The sequence below is a fragment of the Phascolarctos cinereus genome, unplaced genomic scaffold, assembly GCF_003287225.1.
Source record: "Phascolarctos cinereus isolate Bilbo 61053 unplaced genomic scaffold, phaCin_HiC Scaffold_4;HRSCAF=312, whole genome shotgun sequence".
Taxonomy (NCBI): domain Eukaryota; kingdom Metazoa; phylum Chordata; class Mammalia; order Diprotodontia; family Phascolarctidae; genus Phascolarctos; species Phascolarctos cinereus.
In genome coordinates this window covers 142,761,727-142,785,331 of record NW_027555847.1, presented here as the reverse complement: position 1 = coordinate 142,785,331, position 23,605 = coordinate 142,761,727, and the positions used below count along the sequence as shown (strand labels likewise).

The window sequence follows — 23,605 nt, the reverse complement described above, 5'->3', positions numbered from 1 at the left end:
TAGCAGCCAAGAGATAGAAGGAAGGAAAGTGGGTGCCCATCAACCGGGGGATGACTGAAAAAACTGTGCTGTATAAGTATAATGAATCTTCCTGCACTGTAAGAAATGAAGAATATGAGGAATTCAGAACAAATTAAGGCTTACATGAACCAATGTGGAGAGAAGGACTAAGAACTAAGAAAACAATTGGCAGTGACCAATTGATTGATGGTCACATATGTCTAATGCCTCTTAGCAGAGAAGTGGTGGGGAAGTATGTAAAGAGCTATATGTTTTCAGACATGGCTAATATATTGATTTATTTTGGAAAGTTCTACCACACAACAGGAAGTGTTGAGCATTCTTCAATCTGTCCATTTCATCATGATACCATCAGGGATTGGCCACCTATGTGAGCACAGCTCTGGTGTAATCATACAATCTCGGAGTTGGAAGGGTTGTCAGTGGTAACCTAGTCCAATCTACAACTGAAGATAATTTCCCTTTAAAATATCCCTGACAAATCTTAATCCAGCCTCTGCCTAAAGAGCTCTACTGATGGGAACTCTCTACTTCTAGGCAGACTGTTTTACTTTTGGACAGTTTTAATTTAAAAGTAGCCAGGCACATAACCTAGACAACTTGGCCTTGGAATAAGACAGACTTGGTTTCAAGTCTATAGTTCAGCACTCCGACGCAGAGCAGAGTGAATCAGTTTCCTCTTCCACATGAGGCCACATCAAATATTTGATGATAGCTATCATGCTTTCTCCCTTTGACCTCAACCCCCACCTTCTCTTCTTCAAGCTAAACAACCAATTTTTTCTCTTGATTGTTACATGGCATGAGGTTGAGACCTTCCCTAATTTGCCTTCTTCTGGATGCTCTCCAGCTTATCACATCTTTTCTTGATGAACTGGTTCCTGATGAAAACATTCTGGATAGTAGTTGCTATTCCCCTTTTTAGTCAAATCCTACCTCTGTGAACCTGGACAAGTCTCAATCTCTCTGGGGCTCAGTTTCTTCATGTGTAGGATGAGGGGTAAGATTACATGGCCTTTGATGTCCCTTCCAGCTTGAGAACTATGATCCTATGAAATCTTCCTATAATAATGTATGTTACGAGACAGCTAGGTAGTGCTGGGCCTGGAGTCAGGAAGACCTGAGTTCAAATCCAGCTTCACTTATTAGTTCTGTGCCCCTGAGCAAGTCATTTAACCTCTGTTTGCTTCAGTTTCCTCAACTGTAAAATGGGGATAATGATAGCACCTACCTTGTAGGGCAGCTGTGAGGATCAAAGAAAATAATATCTATAAAGTGCTTAGCACAATGCCTAGGGCATAGGAGGTGCTACATAAATGCTTATTCCCTTCTACAAGGGCTCCCCCTCCATAATTTCAGCAACAACAATGGCTCAGGAATCACATTCTCAAGTTCTTTCAGCATCCTGGGATGCAGTTTATCTAAGGTTTGGTGATGTAATTCATTGAGAGCACTTAGGTGATTTCTCACCATTTCCTCATTTATCTGGGGTTTCACCTCCATTAATAATTTTTTGTTTTATATTTTCTTAAAGAACACTGTCCTTGTTAACTATGAACTCTGTGTGTATAAATGTGGGAATTCATGAATACATAAATGCTTGCCTGGCAATGTCTCTGTGTGTATGTATATAGTAAGACTGCTGAAGCTTATCAATCAATAGGTTCTTGCTTAGCTACACACTCTGGAGATATGGGCAAGAGCACCAAGTGCTTCTGCAAAATCCTGAGCGCTTGAGCCTTTACGTTCTTGCCCCAAATTTCCTGTAGCTTATTAGCTTATTATGAATGGCTTTAGGAGGAAGTGACTGTCTTTACCTCCAAAGATTTCCTTCCTTTTCTTGATCCATGTTTGAATTTTATCAGTTCCACTTTTAAAATGTCTTAGTGACCCTGGCTAGATTTACTTAAACAAGATCTGTTGGCATTAATCCTCATTTTACATGTAGTTATGAAAGAACATAAAAGAATCATTAGACTACAGAGAAAGCTGTACTGATGAACAATTCACCGAAACATCTACATCAGCAAAAGCTATCAATTTAAATTAAAAATAAGACAAACTTTTAGAATGATGTAATAAAGAACAAGATTAGGATTCCAGTTTTGTCTCTGCTACTGTATGCTGTATCACACCTTGGGCATACTAATTTAACCCATGTAAGCACAGCATAATGATGTCTGTTCTCTTGGGTTCTGGTCTTGAATATCCAGCTACCTCCTAGACAGCTCCCTCTGGATGTCCCAAAAGCCTCTCCAATTCAACAAGTTCAAAACAGAACTCCTCTGCTCTGATGACAGGGGATGTTAATTGAAAAACACTGTCTAATTGGAAATGGTCTGACTGCAGACATTAAATTTAAGAAAAAAAATGATGGTTAGTAATGTCCTATTTTTTTTTTTTGGTTTGAGGCTTTATTTAATACAAACAACTATGTACAAAGCAGATCATTCCTTTTCTTTATGGCACTAACATGTGGGACTGCTGACTGTGATGGCCCATCGAGTGCTCTCTCCCCAGTGACTTTAGAAGAAACCCTGAGCAATCTCCTCACAGTAAGACTGGTTGCTTATCAGGAGCCATTTCTAGCTCTGACCAAAAGAAAATTTCCTGACTAGCTGGTGGCATATGTTTTGTCCTCTTACTGATTCCATAACTAATACTGGGCATTAAGAACTGGCTCTTCAATTAACTTTACACTCCCTGACTCTTGGTTTACCCAAGTTCCTCCTGATCTTGACATACCAAATCTGGCTTGTGTCCAATGAACTTTTTGGTTCCTTTCTTGATTATTTCAAGCTTTGCCAGGGCTCTGAGAGCAGGCTTAATGCCAGCCAAGAGAAGACAAATTCCTCAAAGAATAGCACTAAGTGGAAAAGAGGGAGACGGAACCATATACTTCTTTGGGAGTCCATGATTTCATCTTTGTCAACATTCCTTCTACTAATGTAGCTCCCAACCCCTCTACAACTTGGCAGGTGGTTTAATTAATGATGTAGCTAAAATAAAATCATTTGGTAGCCAACCCTTTGGTGATGACTATCTTTACTAGTAAGCTAGTTAGACTGGCTGCACAGTGGAAAGAACTCTGGACTTGTAGTCAGGAAGAGGTGAGTTCAAATCCCAGGATCACACAAGCTTAGAAGCCATATATATATATATATATGTATGTATATATGTGTATATATATATATATATATATACATATACATATATATGTATATGTATATATATATATGTATATATATATATATGTATATATATATATATATATATATATATATATATATGTATATATATGTTCTGAGCAAGTCACTTAGCTTATGTCTATGTCTGTTTCCTTATCTGTAAAATGGGGATAATAACAGCACTTACCTCTCATGGATGTGGTGAAGATTAAGTAAGATAATATTTTTAAAGTGCTTTACAAACTAGTGCTATATAAGTGCTAGCTATTATTATTATTATCATCACTATTAGCTATTATTATTTCACTGATAGGCCTTTATTCAAAGCCTTGCCATCTTGATAGGAATTCTGCCCATGCAGCCTTTAGGAATGCAAGCTCACTTTTACACCACAATGAATCACTTTAGTGGAGGACTAATACAGTCATTTTGCTGAAAGGGATAGTAAGCTCATTTCATGAAAAATGAAAACACAAGACTCAGATGGAATTTCTAGCCATATTAAAACATTTACTCAAATTTGCTGTTGTTCAGTTGTTTCTGACTCTGTTTCTGATCCCACTTGGGGTTTTCTTAGCAAAGATACTGAAGTGGTTTGCCATTTCCTTTTCTAGCTCATTTTGCAGACGAGAAAACTGAGGTAAATAGAGATAAGGGACTTGCCCAGGGTGATATAGCTAGTAAATGTCTGATGCAGAACTTGAACTCAGGTCTTCCTGACTCCAGGCACAATGCTCTATCCACTGTACCACCTAGCTGCCTTACTCATATTACAATTCTTGTTTTGTTTTGGTTTTCTGGTGAGGCAATTGGGGGTAAGTGACTTGCCCAGGGTCACACACCTAGTAAGTTTCAAGTGGCTGAGGCCACTTGAACTCAGGTCCTCCTGATTCCAAGGCTGGAGCTCTATCTACTAGACCACCTAGCTGACCCTCAATTACAATTCTTATAAACTATGTTTAATAGCTTCATTTCATAAAATGTTTATATAAATGCAAACTGCTATAGTAGAATTACTCTCAAATTCAAACCAATCTATGATCTTATCGACTTGAGAATTCTTTCCAACAACACAAATCACAAGCCATGCTTGTGAATCCTCCCTGTAAGAGTCCATCAAATTATGTACAGGTCCTTCTTCGATTTCTCTTAACATGAAGAGGATACCACAAGTATTCTCGCCATCCACTGTTATTTCTCACTCTTACCATGTGACCACTCCATATTCACCTTTTGTCATTATCTTCTTTTTTCCTTCTTCTTTCTTCATCATTGTTTAGTTCTTTGGAAGCAGTGGTGTTCTAAGTGTTGTTTCCACAAAGTAGCACCAATAAAGTATTTATACTGAAAAAAAGGATCCTTGCCTTCTGGAGAAGCTCAGAGTCAGTAAAAGTACTTTTTACCCTTCCACAAACAATCCAGCCAGCTCTCCGTCTTCTCAAGTCTGGGCCCAACTCATTGCCCATTTGTACTGTCAGATATAGATGCTGTTGGACAATGTCTGTAGGGTGTCCATTCAGATGCATATTGAAATTTGGAAGACATTCTCCACCCACATTTGGTCTTTCCTGTTTGGATAGACAGGCCAAACTCCTTTGAGTAATTACAGATCTCTTCCTAGAGACTCTGCAGTGTTTCAGGGCTTGATGCAAACAATATAATGTCATTTACAGACAGAAGCATCTTGAAGACCTCACTATTCACAGGGAATTCCTCTATGTATCTCCCTGTTTTTTGCCCTGCCTGCTTATTACCAAAGGGTCACTGAATAGTTACTTCTATTGTTACATTTAAGAATGATAAGTAGATGGGGGACAACTTGTAAAAGAGCCTGTAAAGGCAGAGTTTTGTTCTACTGAGGATTAAGAAAAGGTCATTAGATTTGGCAGTTAGACCATTGGTAACTTTGAGAGAGCAGTTTCAGTTGAGTGATGAGGTCAGAAGTCAGATTGCTGGGGGTTTAGAAGAGAGTGAGAGGAAGTGGAGGCATCCAGTGTAGTGGCTTTTTTTTTTTTGGTTGGGCAAATGAGTTGCCCAGGGTCACATGGCTAGTAAGTGTCAAGTGTCTAAGGCCGTATCTGAATCCAGGACCAGTGCTCTATCTATTGCACCACGTAGCTGCCCCTGTAGTGGCTTTCTCAAGGAATTTAGCAGAGAAGAGGAGCAGATGGGATGGTAGCATCAAGAGAGGGTTTTCTAAGCATGAAGGTGATATGGCTGTATTTGTAGGTGGCAGGAAAGGAGCAGGTACACAGGGAACAGACTGCAGACTAGAGAGTGGGAATGATAGAGAAGACAATCTACTGGAGAAGATGCAAGGCAATGCATCAGGGATGAAGGATGTACCTAGAGAGGTTTGTCTGGGCAAAAAAAAAAGGGCCACCTCTTCATATGAGATGGGTTAAAGAGGAGACTGTGGGGGAGTATGTCTGAGTGATGTGAAGCAAGCAGAAGGGGAAAAGAGGAAGTTCTCAGGAAATGGACTCAAAGATTTTGGTGCAGTGTGAGTCAGCTCCTTAAGCTGAGAGGGTGGGAAGCTTGGTGAGGGACAAGAATGGAACAGCCACTGTGGACAGTGGGAGAACAAACTGATTACAGAGAAGCAGTGAGAGCCCAGTTAGGATGATGTAACATAAATGTGAAGTGTGCCCAGGCAGCAGAGTTTTGTGCACGCAGCTACTTAGTAGCGGAGCCAGGATTAGAACACAGGCCTCTTGGCTCACCGACTAAGCCACAGAAGGTGCTATAACTATTTTCAATTTTATATAATATTCCTAGCCGTCACACATAACATTTTAAGGCTTGCCATATGACTTAGGCCAACTATCTCATTTGATCCTCACAAGAACCTGTAAGGAGGGTACTACAGGTGTTATTATCCCCATTTTACAGATGAGGAAACTGAGGAATCTCAGAGATTCTTTTGTTCATGTTCTTATTGTAAGTCAGTATCTCATATTTTATCCAATCTACATCTTCTTAATTCCATGTACAGCACACTTGGCATTACACTTGTAGTTACTGTTCAGCTTTTCAGTCGTATCCAACTCTTCACAACTCTGTCAGCGGTTTTCTTGGCAAAGATACTGGAGTGCTTTGTCATTTCCTTCTTCTTTTGCACTACCAAGTTATAAATTTGTCCACTCACATAAATGTTTATTAAGTATCTATCATATGCTTGGTGCTATGGGAGATACAAAAAAGACATGTTCTCTGCCATCATGGAGCTTATAGTCTATCAGTGGAGGTAAAACATGCACAAATAAATACAAATAAATGTTCAAGTGAAGTAAGAGAGGTAGAAAGTGTTCTGGTATTTTAGCAAAAGCTCCTTTTGGTCAAGGGAGGGTAAGTGAAAACATCATGGAGAATATGGCATTGAACAAGGTGGCATGAAGGACATGTAACACAAACAGAGCTAGGATGGGTGAGACAACAATTCCAGGTGAAGGGAATCATGGGAGCGATGACAAAGAAGTGGGTGAATGAAGGGTGTGTTTAAGGAATGGCAGATGGTGAGCCAGCAAGATACAATGTGCTAGGCACTCTGGTAGTCAGTACTGTTGGAACAGGGGGTGTATAAAAGAAAGCAGTGTGAGACAGGCTGAAAGAGCAGGTTAGAGCTAAATTGTGGCAAACCCTAAATGCCAGTCTAAGGAGTTTAAATTTCCTTCAGTAGGCCATAGGGTGTTACTGGCGGAGAGAGCGGCGGAAGAGTGTTTCAAATGATGAGAAAGGTGCTTTAGGAGTGGCTCAGATGAACTGGAAGGGAAAGTGACCAAAACAGGTAGAGTAGTTAGAGCTTAGTCTAAGAGTCAAGGTCAGAGATGATGAGGGCCCAAACTGGCTTGGTGGCAGTGGAAATCGACAGAAGGGATGGATCCTGAAATATTCCAGAGGTACAAATGAAAGTAAAACTGGTAATAACAATAATTCACAATTTTATATAGTGCTTTAAGGTTTGCAAGTGTTCTCACAAGATCTGTCTAAGTTATGTAGTAAAAGTATTATCATTCCTATTTTAAAGATGAAGAAACAGGCTCTGAGAAATCAAATCAGGGGTGCTCTTAACCTGGGATCCATGAACTTGTTTTTCTCATATTTTGATAACTGCATTTCAATAATCAGTTTCCTTCATGTGTATCTCATTTCACACAAATAAAAACATTATTCAAAGAATAACACCACAAAAAAGGTTAAGAACTCCTGGGGTAAGGATTTCTTCATGGTCACATAGCTAGTGTCTAAGGGAGAATTTGAACCCACATCTCCTAGCCCAATGCACCATCCTGCCATCTCACTCCAAGATTTGAATTGTGCTTATTTTCTAATACTTAATTTGCTGCACTGTAATTTTGATAGTTTGTCTACTATAATTATAACTATAGCAAATGAAAGTAATAATAATGTTATACATTTCATGTAATTTATATATGTATTTATTTAACTATGTGCCAGACACTTTGCTAAGTGCTTCACAATTATTATCTCATTTAGTCCTCCAACACTATTTGTATCCTCATTTACAGATGAGGAGACTGAGGCAAACAGAGGTTAAATGATTTGCCCAAGATTACACAGCTAGTAAGTGTCTGTGGCAACATTTGAATTCAGATCTTCCTGACTCCAGGCCCAGCACTCTATCTACTACACCGTCCAGCTGCAATTGTAAAGTTCATTTAATGTAAACATATATCACAGTTTTTAGCAGTATCAGAAGGTACCAATCTATAGATTAGTTATCCCAGTTCCCTAAACACTTACTGTATTTCAGTTCCTAGGTGTTTGAGGGAAATATTCGGGAGGGTAGTGGGCATCTCTGGAACAGGCTGAGAAGCAGCTGCTATGCCCACTAGTCCAGTTGGTGTTTTCACAGGGAAGAAAAATTCATCAGTTTCTGCATTACCTAGTTCTAGAGAACAAAATAAAAGTGAAACATATAGACCCAATGTTATAGTGCTTTAAAAAGCTCATGTTTAGATTCATGTTGAATCTTAATTGTTTTTAGCTGGCTGGCTCTCCTCTGAGAGGCTGTCCATTCACCTATCCCTTCTGATTCACAAGGCCAGAAGCAGGGGTCTGGATACTCTGCTCCCCAGTGATACTTTCAAACTGCTACCATGCCTCAACAATGCTTCTTTCTTCAAAGTTAATGTCATCAGATCACATCCCCCAATCCTCAGAACTATAGCTACCTTCCTGACTTTCCTCAATGACTTTAGTGCCTGCTTCACAGTTCTCTTCTCCTCCCTACCCTGGCTATCATTCTCCCATAATTCAAAATTCACGGGCATTACACTTTGAACTAGCTGACCTCTTTCGAAGAGCTCTATCTCTATTCTACTGCAGCCACACACCAGCAGAACTACTCTTTAGACCTGACCATTATGTGGCACCATATGCTCCCAAATCCTGAATTCAAAGATCCCTTAGATAACAATCCCTCTACCACTCCAACTCCCTCACACTAAACCCACTCTTTGCCCTCCTCCTCATCTCTAATCCAACTTTTTCCAGTCTATCCCTCTCCCTTCACCTCCCTTTTGGCTTTACTTATCCCTTTCCTCAGTCTTAACCTAATAATGGCCAGCTACTTCAAAAAATGCCCTAGCCATAAATTTACACGATATTGTCCCTGTGACCTTCTTTGATCCCTATTAAGCTAATCTTCAACTCTGGTTTAGCCTCTTCATTTGATTTCTAGGATCCTGCTGTTGCGTGTTGATAGATAAGATCTCAAAATTAACCCAACTTCATTTATTATAAATTTGTCAGTCAACAAGTATTTATTGTTTACACTGGGCTAAGAACTGGGGGCACAACAACAATAAAAAGGTAAATACAAGAAGCTCACATAGTACTGGGGGAGAAAACATGCAAACAAACTGTGTACGCACCAGTGTACATGGGAGTACACAGTGTACAGTGTAAATGGGAGATAATCTCAAAGGGAAGGCATGACTGACTAGAGAGAGGAGGCATGAGGGGTGAAGAGGGACCAGGAAAAGCCTTTGGTAGAAGCTGGGATTTCAGCTGAATCCTGAAGGAAGCTAGGGAAGCCAGGAAGTGGAGATGAGGAGGGAGAGCATTCCAAGCACAAGAGACAACCAGGAAAAGGTTCTGAGTTGCGAGGAGTGGCATGTGTGAGGAACAGGAAGAAGGACAGCATAGCTGGATGGCTGACTAAGTGGAGGGCGTTAAATTGTGAGAAGACTGGAAAGGTAGGAAAGGACCAGTTTGTGAAGGGCTTTAAAAGCCAAACAAAGGGGGCAGCAAGGCGGCACAGTGAATAGAGCTCTGGCCTTGGGGTCTGGAGGACCTGCGTTCAAATCCACCCTCAGACACTTAACACTTACTAGCTGTGTGACCTTGGGCAAGTCACTTAACCCTGATTGCCTAAGCAAAAAAAAAAAATCCGAACAAAGGATTTCATATTTAACCCTGGAAATAATAGGGAACTACCAGATCTTATTGCATACTTGGGGGACCCAGTCAGATGTGCTTTAGGAAAATCACTTTGGCAGCTGTGAGATGGATTGGAGTGGGAAGAGACTTGTTGCAGGGATACCACGCAGCAGGCTGCTGCAGTGCTCCAGGTGTGGGGCGATAAGGACCTGTACCAGGGTGGTGGTTGTGTGAGTACAAAGAAAGGGCTTTTATGATTTGTTGGGAAAGTAGTAACAACAAGGCTTGGCAAGAGACTGGATGTGTTGGGTAAGTGTGAGTGAGGAACCTAAGATGAAATATGGGTGTGAGACTGGGAAGATGGTGGTATTCTTGACAGAAATAAGGAAGTACGGTGGAGGGGAAGGTTTTGTGTGAAAGATGCTGAACTCTATTTTGGATACTTTCACCTCAACTGTACACTCGCTGTTACTCAGAAATCCTTTTATTTTATTCTTATCAGTTCACAGTCTAAATCCTCACAATTGGTCTAAATCTCTTTCCATCTCTTCTCAAGCCTACAATTTCTCTCTACCCTTCATGCTCAGCCAATGACATAATTTTCCCTTACTGAGATCACAGTCATCTTTTGTGATATCCTTTGACTTCTTGTCCCTTAAAACTCCTAAGTAATTTCACCTTTTTTCCTCTCTCTAGTTTCAGAGGAAGAGGAAACCCTACTTCCTGGCAAGGCCAACCCCTTCACTTATGCATTTATCCCTTATTGCTTCCTCCTGCTTTATCAATCAATCATCCTCTCTTTTTTTTGCATCTTGAATCTCCCCCTTTCTACTGACTCCTTCTCATCTTATTGCAGCAGTGGCCAGACTTCTCCAATCTTAAAACACACACACACACACACACACACACACACACACACACACACACACACCCACCCTTCCTTGACCATTCAATTCCATCTATGGCTTCTGATACTAGTTACCAAATAAAATCAAAATTTTTAGGCTGTTAGTCAAAGCTGTTCATTAATGGACTGCCTCTCTCATTTTCAGTCTTATGACTACCCTTTATATGCACTAAGCTACAGAAAAACTACTACTCGCTGTACCTTTTATATGCCTCCAGACACGACTTACTGCCTCAGTGCTCCTCCCGTACCCTCTGCTTGGGATGCCCTTTTCCTACTTGTGACCTTTGAAATACTATCCATGCTTCAAGGCCTGGCTCAAACACTGGTTCTGCTCCTCAACATTTGAGTAACCATGGGCAAGTCACTTAAACTCTCTGGATCAGATTCCTCATCTAAAAATGAGGGGTTTGGATCACAGGATCTCCAAATCCTTTCCAGTTGTAGATCTATGATTCATCCATGGAATCTTCACTGATCAACCATGTTTCTAATGCCTTGGAAGCTAAAGTCATAGTCTCGCTCCCATTAATCACATAAAATCCATTTTCTTCCACAATGTCCCCAAATAGCTCCTGTGAACTGTCACAGCTTATCTCTAGCACTGTCTGCAAAACTGGAAAGTTCTTGAGTCTCATCATAAGCTGTCAGGAATTGAGGAGTGTATCTCCCACTTTCTCCTGTTAACGTAATGGCATTTCTGAAAAAATGATTCTATTACCAGTGCTTCCCTAAACCATATAATATTCTACCAAATATGAGGGCTGGTTTATCTCAACCCCAATCTGGCCTACTCTAGTTGACACTAAATGTTTATTGGCACAGTAGATGCATCTGGCTTCTAGATCTACTTTCACATTCCTCCATATCTACTACTCTAGGAATCCAACACCTGAGGAATGAAATGCTAGATGGTGAGAAGGAACCTTGGTTATTAAGATTACATTCAAAATTTGATAGCACCATCTAGAAGGGCCCCAAAACCTCATTCTAGTAAAAACCTACTACCAGAACCTGGAAGACCTCCAAACCCCTGGTTTCTCTCACTTTACTCCCTTTAACCCCTTATGTTTTTGGTAATTGCTTCTGTTCATCTGGCTATTATTCCTTCTTTCACATCCTACATTTCAATATTCACTTAACAAACATTTATTAGATGCCCAATATGTTATGTTACTGTGCTGAGATGCTGAGTGTTCCTGATATCAAGGAGCTTATCTAAACATTCCCTCACAGTTTTATTCTTAACCTCTTGTCTTTCTTTCATTGATCACATCTATGACTTCAGTTATTATTATTATTGTTATTTTTCAACCTACGTAGATGATTCACATACTTTTATTTTAAACTTCGAACTCTCTCTCAGCTCTAGCCCGATTTCCAACTGTCAGTGGAATATTTGTACATGCATGACACAGAGGCACCTGAAATTCAACATAAATCTTAGGGGTATAGCAAGACATAGAGAAGAGAAGAAAATATGGAAATGGATTTTCTGCCCAGAAACAGGTAAAAGAGATGAAGTAAGTGGTATAAATTCCCAGGTGTAGGATATTAAAGTATGTACTTGAGATACACCAACACACAATTTAAGTGCAAGTGAGTGGGGATCTACCCAAAGGGGACACAATAGCAGCAATAAGAAGGTATTCAAGATACTATGCTATAGGAAGAAAATGTTTTTGGAAAGCTAAGTGAACTGAATATAAGGTATAAGTATATATATATAATATATACAATATATTATATGTTAGTGTAAGGGGTATGTGTGTGTGTGTGTGTGTGTGTGTGTGTGCGATTCACAGTATCACACTTGTAAGAGCTGGCAATCTCACTAATTCCCTGTAGTTGCATAACCACTCAAATTCCACTTCCTTCATGAAGTCTTTCCAGATCACCCAGGCTACAAGCTTTCCCCTCCTCTAGGTTCTTGTTTGTTCCACTCTTATCACATTCTGACTCCATTCCTAAGTAGACTTAACGGGAGACACTGTAGCTGCTTTCAAATATATGAAGGGCAGTCATGGGGAAAAGAGATTAGAATTGTTTTGTTTGGCTCCAGAGATCAGAACTAGAACAAGCCATACAATTAGAGAGGCATGTTTTTGCTTGAAATAAGGAAAAATCCCAACAGTCAGAAATGACCAAAAGTGGAATGGGCAGCCTCAGAAGGTAAATGAGATCCCAGGCATTTGAGGTCTTTAAGTGGGTACAGGACAGCCACTTGTTAGGGAGCTGAAGAGGGGATTCTTGCTCTAGTGGAGAGAGTGCTAGATTCTGGAGGCAGGAGATGGGTTTAATTGCCACTTGTGATACTAGCTGTCCTAATTTGTCCCCAGACCAATACCTGAAGTGGTATAGCTTTAGGATGTGACAGAATTTGTCATCTGCTGCACGGCTGCCAAGAGTCCTGTGTCACCTCCACATCAGGATGAAGCATTACAGCATGACCCATGGGAGACAGGGAGGAAGGAAAGGATCCACGCCTTTATGTTATAATGCAAAGTAAGATTAAAAGGGATTGTGCACATGTTCTAAAGTCTTAAATGTATGTTTTATAATTATGAACAGGCTTAAAGAGACAAAGCAACACAGAGTACAGGCCTCTTTATATTGTGCAGATATTGTACAGTAGAACATCAGTTATATGAGGATGTTCTAAGTAAAATACCACATAAAATTAAGGGTATGGGTTAAAACAAAGCAGAAAAAGGAGTGTGAAAACTAAGACTATTCTGATTCTTCTGGTTAGTCACTTTCCAGTACAAGTCACGTAGGAATTCAGTTATCTCAAGGCTTTCTTGCTGTCACCAGTCTGATTCTAATCAGCTGAAATTGCTCAAACTCATTATGTAAACATCAATGAAACCAGATTTGGAAATATAGGACAGAAGGCAGTTAAGCAAATGGGAGAAGAGAGACATTTTAGTAAAAAGGATCTTTATTAATGAGTCTCTAGGGATTTAAAACTTCAGAAAGATTCCCAACAAAAAAAAAGATTACTTTTTGCTCTAAATACCAATCTAATACTATGCAGCTACAAAGTTTTCTTTTCTAATTTTCAAGTGAATTGGATTTAGTCATAACAGGAAATAGTTTTAAGGGTTTAACTGCATATACATTTTTCCAGTAGTTGTATAAAGGTCATGAAAGTGTTTTTTTAAAACCTATTTCAAATTAGATTCAGACAAAGGGTGATACACTTTTCTTGCAGGTTTCTTTTACCTTTCTACTTGAGGTCAGGAGGCCCTAATTAGTTTTCAGCATTCACTGAAAACTGTGAAAACTTGCAAAGCATTTTAATTTGTGTGCCATTACACTGTGGCCTTATGGCAACAGTGAAAAGCTGCCAAAAGTCTGCTACTGTGAGGATGCCTTCCCTGGCTCTCCCTTCCCATCAGTGTCAGAAATACCCCGAAGCATGCACTAGGTTGGGGCTGAGGAGGGCAACTAAGTGATCTAGCTGAGTGACACACAAACGGAAATGCAGCTGACCTGCATGTATGTAAGAAGATCCTTGAGTTGAATTAAGGTGCACAAATACAAATTTGTATGCAGTTCAAGGGCATTAGAAGCTGACAGTGATTTCATAGAAGGTTGGTCCTTATAATGCCACTTGGCTTTGCTCTGTTGCAGTGTCACACTTGAACCTCTATCCCCAGCTACTTCTTTTATGTCACTAATGTATACTTTTCATCACAAAGGGTTTAGGAAGAAGAACACAGAGGTCACCACAAATTCACTATTGCTTCTTCAAAGCAACTGATGATGGGGCAGCATCATCATCTTTTCATATGACAGACATGTCAGGTATCAAGCAGCTAGATCTGTACCATCGCTAGAAACCATACATGAGAGGGGTGGATACATTAGAAGAAGCACTGCACGTCAAGTCAGAAAACCTAGACTTGTGTGCCAGTGGTAGATCAAGTACTTCTAGCTGTATCTGCTTAGGCTTAGAAAAGTCAAGGCGCTGGCCTCTTTCCTAGCTCTAAATAGAGGTAATATTTGCTCACCTGTTTCACAAAGGCATTATGGGAACAAATGAGATAATATATAAATCATTTTGAAAATAAATATATATATAAATATAATATATTAATTATAGGCTTAAATTGAAGGCTTAAAAAGCTTTTAAACTGACACTTGGGTTTGAGAACCCTTTTGCACTAGCTTCCTATATGACTGTGGACAAGTTATTTATATTTCTTTGTATTTTAATTTCCCTTTGCCTAAAAAGTATATGATTATTGCTATTGAAATAAATTGTACATCTTTCTGAGGCTCTCAATTTTAGAAAGGTATGTAAGTATAATATATTGTTATCTGAACATTCTCTTTCATGGAACAAATAATATGTCCAGTATCATTCTGTTGTTAGAGCTGGAATATCTTTGTTCCCTAGGAGGGTTCCTATACTTCTTTTAAGAATTAAGAATGTAAGAACCATGGAGAAGGGATTCACTCTCACATAGACGTGAGAAAATTTTTCCAACTTCTGTGTTAAACTGTGGAGGGCTTCTTTGTTGGGTTTATGATGGGCAACTTACAAATAACAGTCCAGAAAAGAAGAAAGAATAAGGGAAGATATTCTATTTTTGATAAAGGAAATTAAAAAGAAACCAACATGTATATAACAAGAGATTTGTTAGTGTAACTCTTGTTTCTGATATCTATTTATCAGAGGCTATGGAGATTAAAAGTTTCTTTAAAAGTACAGAAGCAAGAGGGATGTTTGTACTGGCAGTTGGTGTGTGTTTATCTCTGTCCTATGATCTTTGAAGAATCTGAAGAATACAGAGGAAGAAGATGATGTGAAATACCTGTCGTGATATGTTTTACAGAAAACATTTTTTAAAGAAATGTTATGAAGTGAATCCTAGGAAGAGTCTATGAAGAACTGGCAAGTACAATGTACTTTGGAAAGACTATGATTAATGAAGAAAAGACAAAGAAATGACTCATATTGAACAGAAATATTAAAAAGATTCTTAAGAGACTTTCATCAATATCTGGATTGAACTGGAGTAAGACTTGAGGAGTAATTTTAATATTTATTTAATTACATATAATTAAAAGTAATTACTATTGGGAAAGGATGATTCTACATTAGATTTTGAGCTCCTCTGTTTTACCTTAAAGGTAGGGATAAGTTTCTGCCTTTCTTTGTATTCCCCAGAGCTTAGCACACTGTCTGGCTCATAGTAAATGCTTGATAAATATTTGTTGACTTGAGACTTCTTTCATTTCATTAAATAACTAATATTTCATGAACTGGGATGGGGCTTAAACTAGTTAGTTAAAGAGATACAATTTTATTAATGAGAAAAATCGCAACTAATTCTAGATGGCTATAAAGCTCAGAAAGATAAAATTAAATAAACAGCAATGAGTCAAATGGGAAGCTGACAGTGTCAAGATAATATCATATATGGAACTATGACTTTGCCACTCCAACAGTTAATAACAATGCTTTCTTTCCTCTTTCTAATCCATAAACTCTTTAATATTTTAGAATATGGTGGTAAAGAGGCCAAGGTCATAGGTTTGTCCTTACAAATACCAGTTAGCTTTGCTCTGTGGCAGTGCCACATTTTATAAAGAGTATGGTAAGATGCTGTCCCTTCTGATAAACCTGTTGCATGTTGGAAGGGGACATACTCTCACCAACTTAAGAGGATGACTTCAGTAGTAAGTCCCATTGATTCTACCTTTGTAGCATCTCTCACGTAAGGCGTCTTCTCTCCTCTGATGCTCCATCTCACAGCTGGACTACTGTAATAGCCCTCTGATTGGTTTCTCTGCCTCAAGCCTTCCCCCCTCCCCATGCCAATCCCACCCTCTACTCAACTGCTAAAGTGATATGCCACCACCAACCTCTAATTCAATAAACTGTAGTGACTCCCTATTAGCTCCAGGATCAAATATAAATCTTCTGTTTGACTTTTAAAGCCCTTCATAACCTGGCCCCCTTCCTATCTTTCCAGTCTTTATACAATTTACACGTCTATTATGAGTTCTTCCATTTTGCCTCTACTACTCTGCCTGATTTCAGCAAGATGCCCCTCCTACATTAAGAGCATCTCCTCTAATCTCATCACCATGCTGCTAACTCAAGCCTTGATTGATACTACCCCACAGCCCTCAGATTGGGCTATGGACTTTTTACTCATGCCACTCTGAACCTACTTACTGCCTTCTATGGAACAAAATACTCCTAAATCCCCTCCCTCCCCTTCCTGCCTCCTTTTCTGTGTTTTCTCCTCCTCATAAGATTATTATAATCCCTTTGAGGACAGAGACTATCTTTTTATTAATTGTAGAGCTTAGCACAGTGCTAAGGCAACTAATTAGGCAACTAATAAACATTTATTAGATTGGATTATGAGCCGGTGAAATTGACCTTCTTGCACAAGACATTCATTCTCTGGACTCTGTACAATTTCAATGGCTGTCTCCATGTCTGATATACCTTTCTTCCTCACTTCTGCCTCCTGGCTTCCTTTGAGTTTCAGCTAAAATCCTACCTTCTAAAAGAAGCCTTTCCTAGTTTTCCTTAAAGCTAGTGCCTTCCCTCTTAGATTGTCTCCAATTTATCCTGTGTGTATCTTGTTTGTACATAGTTATTTGCATGTTGTCTCTCCCATTAGAATGTAAGCTCCTTGAAGGCAGGGCTTATGTTTGCTTTTTTTTTTTCTGTAATCCCAGTGCTACAGTAGAAACCTAATAAATGCTTGTTGACTTGATTTTAAAATGTAGGCACTGTTTCTTCTGCCAAGAGTTCTCCTAATTCCCAGTATTTTCATAATGACAACATAATTAAAGAGTACAACTGTAGAACGTAGTAAAAAGACAAGGGCTCACAATAAAAGGAAAATGATTTTTTGATACCTTGTGTGATGTGCAGGGGAGAGGCATTCCCAGGCAAAGCTTCATCAGTGACCCCTGAGACCAGGATTCCAGGCTGACTGTTGTTATACTCCCAACGCTTCCACTGAAGCTGCTGCAACCAGTACATCATGGTTTGTTTGTTGACAGCCTAAGAGGTCACAAAAATTAGATTTAATCCTTGATTCCTGTAAAGCAAGTTGGTTCTTGTTTTATCTCTACATTCTTTAAAGGATGGAGTAAGAGAAGGAGAAAGGTATGGTAACTACCTCTTTTCAGGATAGCTCAAATTCCAACATAAAATCATAGGGGTGGAGTTGGAAGGGACCTCAGAGAACAGCTGGTTCAATCCTTGCCCTTTACAGACAAAGAAACTAAAGCCCAGAAAGTTAAATGACTTACCCAAGGTCACACAGGTATGAAATGGAGGGTTTCTGCTTAGATTCCAGTCAACTGAGGAACTGCCAGAACTAACATTTTATGTTTAAAAAGAGTAGGGAGGGGCAGGTAGGTGGTGCAGTAGATTCAGCACTGGCCCTGGAGTCAGGAGCACCTGAGCTCAAATGTGGCCTTGGACACTTTCCACTTACTAGCTGGGTGACCCTGGGCAGTCACTTCTTAACCCCAAATGCTTCAGTCCCTGCCAGCCCCCCCCCAAAAGATTGGGGAAATACACAAAATATGCAGGAATTACCAGGAATGGAAAACTTTCTCTTTCACATAATTTAAGATTCAGACATAAACATTACTTACATATCAAATCTTTTTAGTTCAGATGATCCTTATAAAATTTAGTGGTTAAATGATGGCCTTTCTTTGTCAATGTAAGACAAAGTTCTGAAATGTCACACGCTCTGAAGCCGAGGATGGGGCACAGAGTCTAAGCTATGTAAGTACAAGATAATATATATGTATTCCTCCCCTTTCGCTTTTCCTTCCCTATATCCTGGTCTCCTGCTACGGGCACTCTGCTAGGCTGACACTGGTAGCATAAAAAACAAAAGTTGTGTCATCCTGAGATTACATTCTACTGGAAGGAGACAACACATTCACCAATAGATGTCATACTGCTGAGGTTTCACAGTTTGCTGTGGTGGGACTGTCCCAAAGCATTCAGTCAGTCCACCTCTAATCCAAGTACAGGCATTTACTGGGAATGAAGCCTCCAAAGAGCTGAGTTCCAAGATGAACCAGCAACTTAGTCAGACAACACAGGCAAATTTATAGTGTAATGATGCTGATGACACAATAGAAATGATAAATATTAAAATGGTAGGAGGGGTTTGTTAAGTGATTAGGTAATGTAGAAGGGTCCCAGCCTCAGTGGAACTGCACATTTGACTACCCACAATGCATAGAGGAAAAACCCACTGGGGGGCATTAACATATGATAATGATACTATAATAAGCCTCTCTACATTACAAGTTCACCTAAAGGACAGCTTTTGCTGTTACTGCACAGGTGCCTATTTGGGGAAAGTCTCTTCTACTGTTTTGGGGTCCACATCCTACTCTGGCATACTGGTAGTACTGCTTTCTGATTGGCTGATTATTGGGGTCTGTCTGAGATCAGATAATGTAGTTGTGGTTGAGTTCATGGACACACCTGCTGTTTCCATGGGAAATATGAGCAATGGGTTTGGGGGCAGTGGCTAGCTAGAGGCAGCGGCTAGGATCCCATCACATGGACACACCTGTTGTTCAAGTGAGCAGTGAGGCATAGATGAGGAAGTTAGGATATTGGGGGGGGGCAGTGGGCCTGCTGTTCAGTGGGGCCTATGACTGACTCTGGGGGCCTGTGGTATGGGGTTAAAGCTAGGTTGTGTGGTTAAATCAGGACATGCTTGTTGTTCAGTGAGGCCCATAAGGAAGTCAGAATACTGGTGCTGGGGGCAGCTTTATTAGGATTTATTCCATCAATACAATGAAAAGTAGAAAAAAGCACTAATAAGTCTTTTGGGGGGTGGAGATGGGGAGGGATATCGAAGCCTTCATGAAGGAGTTGGCACCCAAGTGGAACCTTGAAAGAAGATAATGGGGGCAGCTTGGTGGCTCAGTGGATAGAGGAGTCAGGAGGACCTGAGTTTAAATCCAGTCTCAGACCAGACACTTAACATTTACTAGCTATGTGACCCTAGGCAAGTCACTTAACTCCAGGTGCCTCCTGTAAAAAAAAAAAATGAAAGAAAGATAATGAACCTAAGAAGCAGAGTTAAGGAAGAAGTGCATGGGGACTGGTTTGTGTTAGTGAAGGAATGAGGCCTAGTACAGGATCATGGATCTAGAGTTGGAAGGAAATCTGGGGCAATCTAGTCCAATGCCTTCATTTTACAGAGGAGAAAACTGAGGGCCAGAGAACTTCAGTGACTCGCCCAAGGTCATACAAGCAGAAAATGTCTCAGAGGTGGGATTTGAGCCCATGTTCTCCGTTTCCAGGTGAAGTGGTCTTTCCACTGTACCAGTTTAAATGGAGTACGAGTTTTATGATGGGGAGTAGCATGAAATGAGGCTGGAAAAGTGGATGAGAGTCATAATGTAGAGGGCCTTAAATGCCAGGCCAAGCATTTTGTATTTTATCCTATAGGCAATGGAAAACCATGAAAGGTTTTTGACCAGGGAAATGATATAGTCAGTCCCAGGCCTTGAACATAGCCTGGTATTTAAATGTTTGTTGAACTGATTGCTGAAATATGGTACCTAGAACTGAGCACAACAAGGTAGTATGGATAAAGTAGAAAGAATGTTGGATTTGCTCTTGTCAAAGGACCTGGGATCAGAAACTGGCTCTGTCTGGTGTTGAGACCTTTTGCAAATTATTTAACCTCTGACCCTTGGTTTCTCCTCTGTAAAATGAGAGAGGTTAGATTACACTAGAAGACTTCTAAGGTCTCTTTCAGTTCTAAATTTATGATCCTGTGACCAGGGTTCACATATTGTGATTCTCAGCACTGTCCATAATCAAAAGACCTAGGTTCAAACGCCATCATTTTCTAGGCAAGACACTTAATCTGAGCTTTATCTATAACATCTGGATATTTTTGAGATCCTACTCTGTGGTCTCATCATTGTATGCTAGTGAGCCAGCCAGCCAGTCAATAATCACTTAATGAGCACCTATTATGTATCTGTCATGCATTTTCTACCGGAGATGGCGATACAAAGGCAAAATAATCCCTGTCTAAGGTATCATGAAAACAACTATGTACAAACAAGAAATATATAGGGTAAACTGGAGATAATCAATGTAGGGAAAACATCAGCATTACACCTGAACCAGCATTCTTGAAAGTTAAGCTAATGAAACCCAAGCTTTGGTATGTACTAAACCAAGCTGGTAAAGACTTTGAATACGGGGCATAGTGGCAGACCAAAAGTTTGTTGTCTGAGAAGCAGCCCAGATAAGTTTCTAAGAGGTTTATCACAAGGTTGACAATAGGGAGTTGAATCGTTCACCCCTTGCACCCTTTGAATATTATTATTATTGTAATATTATAATATTATTACAATGTAGAGTTGTCATATGTGGAAGACGTACCCATAAAAATTTTTATTAATTATAGTTTGTACTACCATCTCACAGGATATTTTGTATACCTTAATACCTCTATAAATGTGAGTTACCAAGACTTTTTTACTCTAAAGTACCACTTAATAACCATCTAAACAGGGTGCTTATAATGTCCCAGCTCTAGGTAGTCTGTGCCTCCGCTTACTCAGTATGACCGCTTTGAACGTCTTACCCTAAGGCACCACACCCTGGCCACCTAGGTAGGTCAAACTTTCTTTGACTAATCCTCAGATTATTCTCAGGAAGGTCATTATGCCAATTAAACAGCAGCAGCAGAGAAGGTTTAGAAAAAGTAATCAACATCAAACACGGGTGACAACAATCAGTCAAAGAAATCTAAGGCACTAAACATGCTTCTTTCCCCACAGGCTCTCAGGAGGAAGCACCCAGTCCTAGAGGGATATAATGCAGGAAGACAGAAAAGAACCAGAACTCCCATTTCTGATAAGATTAAAAAACCTCCGTCCCTTTTCTCCACAAGATCTCACTTTTAATTAGAAAGAGAAAGGCCTAGTTAACAAACCTTTCAAAAAAGTAAAAAGTATGACCAACGACATGGATTTTATTACATGCTCAAGGCCAAATTTTACAGAACATCAAAGATCAGTCAACAAATGGTTATTAAGCACCAAGTGCCAAACACTTAGCTAACAGCAGTGGATACAAAGAAAGCCGTAAGAGAGGAGCCCCAGTTCCCAAGGCGCCTAGTCCAATGGTGGAGACAACGCGCAAACAACTATGTTCACAGTAGGCGCTTAATAAATGTTTATTGATTGAGGTACAAATAAGCCATATACGGGATATATTCTAAGTAAACAACAGTGGGAAAGCACTAGAATTAAGGGGGTGATCAGGTTCCAGCTTACAGCAGAATGTGGAATTTTACCCAGGGCTTGAAGGCAAGCTAACAGCAAGGAAAAACAGTTCCATTTACCTTCAGGGTAAAAGCTCGACTTGGAGTTTTGATCTCAAAAGTGCCCTCTTCGGCTTCCACTCTGCAATCAAACGTAGCAGTGGAAAGGTCGATACTCCCCAGGGGGTTAGCATCCTGGGCAGTCCTGGAGTAATACAAGTGGCACTTTTTCTCGTCGTAGAAGAACCAGCGGGATTTCCAGCCCTTGATGGGCCCTTTGCCTCCGAATTTAAGCAAGTACCCGCAGAGCTCCTTGGCGGCCCGGTCCTTGGCTTCTTTTCCGGGCTTGGGCAGCTCAGCCTCCGAGCCCTCCGGGGACGCCGGACCTTTCTCGGCCGCGGGGCTGGGGTCATCCCCGCTCGCAGGCTCGGGGGGAGCATCGTCCGGAGCCGGCGGCCCAGGTTCCCTCGGGGTTTCCTCCTCCATCTCGGGGTTAATCCAGGAGGGAGCTCGGCTTCCTCTCCGGGGCCGGGGGGGAACCCAAGAACCGCCCGGAGAGCCAAGCCTCATTCACCGCTAGCCCTCGAGACTCGTAGCAGAGTGGAGGCGGGGCTTCCCCGATTGCTAGGGGGTCGGGGCGTCCTGTGCGGACCCGCCTCTCGGGGGAGGCTTCGGGGTGACCCGAGGTCGACAGGGCCCGGGGCGGAGCGGGACCGCCGGAGGACGCCTCGGACCCGCCGCTGCAACTGCAAGACCACCAAGCTCACCCCCAACCCTGAGCGCACCCCGACTGCGGCTCCACCGATTGCCGCGCCCCCCGCGAGGCTCCGCCTCCAACCTGCCCGGACCCGCCCCTCCCCTGTCCGAGGCGAGCCTGGCCACGCCATCTTTGCAGCTGGCGCGCGGCTCCTCCAATAGGAGCCGACTTGAAGTAGGGAAGCGAGGCTGTCTTCCAGCCCCCTCTGGGGGCGGTGCTTACCGGTGTTACCTCCCTCCCTTCCTCTGCCCAACTCCGACTGCAAATTCTCCACACCTTTTTTCCGCAATCGGAAGGAACGCAAAACGTAGAAAAGGAAGATTGTCCCTTTCCCCGTCCCTTCCGCAGGGCTGAGGCTTCCTCGGTGGGGAACATTCCGGAGTCCACGTGGGTACCTGCCGCTCCTTCCCAGGTGACTGAGCTGGGGAGGTACATACCTTTAATGCGGTCGGGCGTGGCCGGCCCTTGAGGAAGGGGTGCCGCGACTGGCCTGGGAGAGTGTCGTAATCTCGCTGCAGCCGCGACTTTGAGAAACCGCTGCGCCATTTCACAGAATTTCGGGGTCGTAGGGCTAGGGGAGGAGGATTAGTCGAGCCTGTACCCGAACACGGATCCCTCGAAGACACCCCCTGACAAAAGACCCGGCGAAGGCCGGGTTACCCACCCGCTCCAAAGGAGCCCTCTTCCGCTTTGGAGGGCTGTGGTGGTTAGCAAGTCTTTCCTTACCTCAGATTAGATAAAACATTTATGAAGCTTTTGCCCTTTACGGGGTACTGTGCTAAATGGGAATATAAATAAAATTTTAAAAAAGCCATCCCCTCAAAGAGTTTACATTGGGTTGCAGACAATACATCAAAGGCAGCTGAAAATCTGAAATTTGCTTCTTTGCAATTTGGTGGTCTGGCTCCTAGTTTTTTTCCCGTTGTGGCCAAGCTGAACAATCCCTCTCCACAATTTGAAGGAAGCTCTCAAGCTAATTCAACACCCGCCACCCCACCCCGGGTATTGCCTTTGCTTC

General features: G+C 41.3%; 1 protein-coding gene across 1 annotated transcript in view; it reads right to left on the bottom strand.

Annotated features, from left to right (window-relative positions):
* Positions 1 to 22,639, bottom strand: part of TBC1D2 (TBC1 domain family member 2) — a 63,049-nt gene extending 40,410 nt beyond the window's left edge. Inside the window, 3 exon segments of the mRNA XM_020995561.2 lie at positions 7,974 to 8,121; positions 17,413 to 17,560; positions 21,912 to 22,639. Of these exon segments, the coding sequence (XP_020851220.1) occupies positions 7,974 to 8,121; positions 17,413 to 17,560; positions 21,912 to 22,400 (785 nt within the window). The 5' untranslated portion in view covers positions 22,401 to 22,639.
* Positions 22,640 to 23,605: the final 966 nt, after the last annotated feature.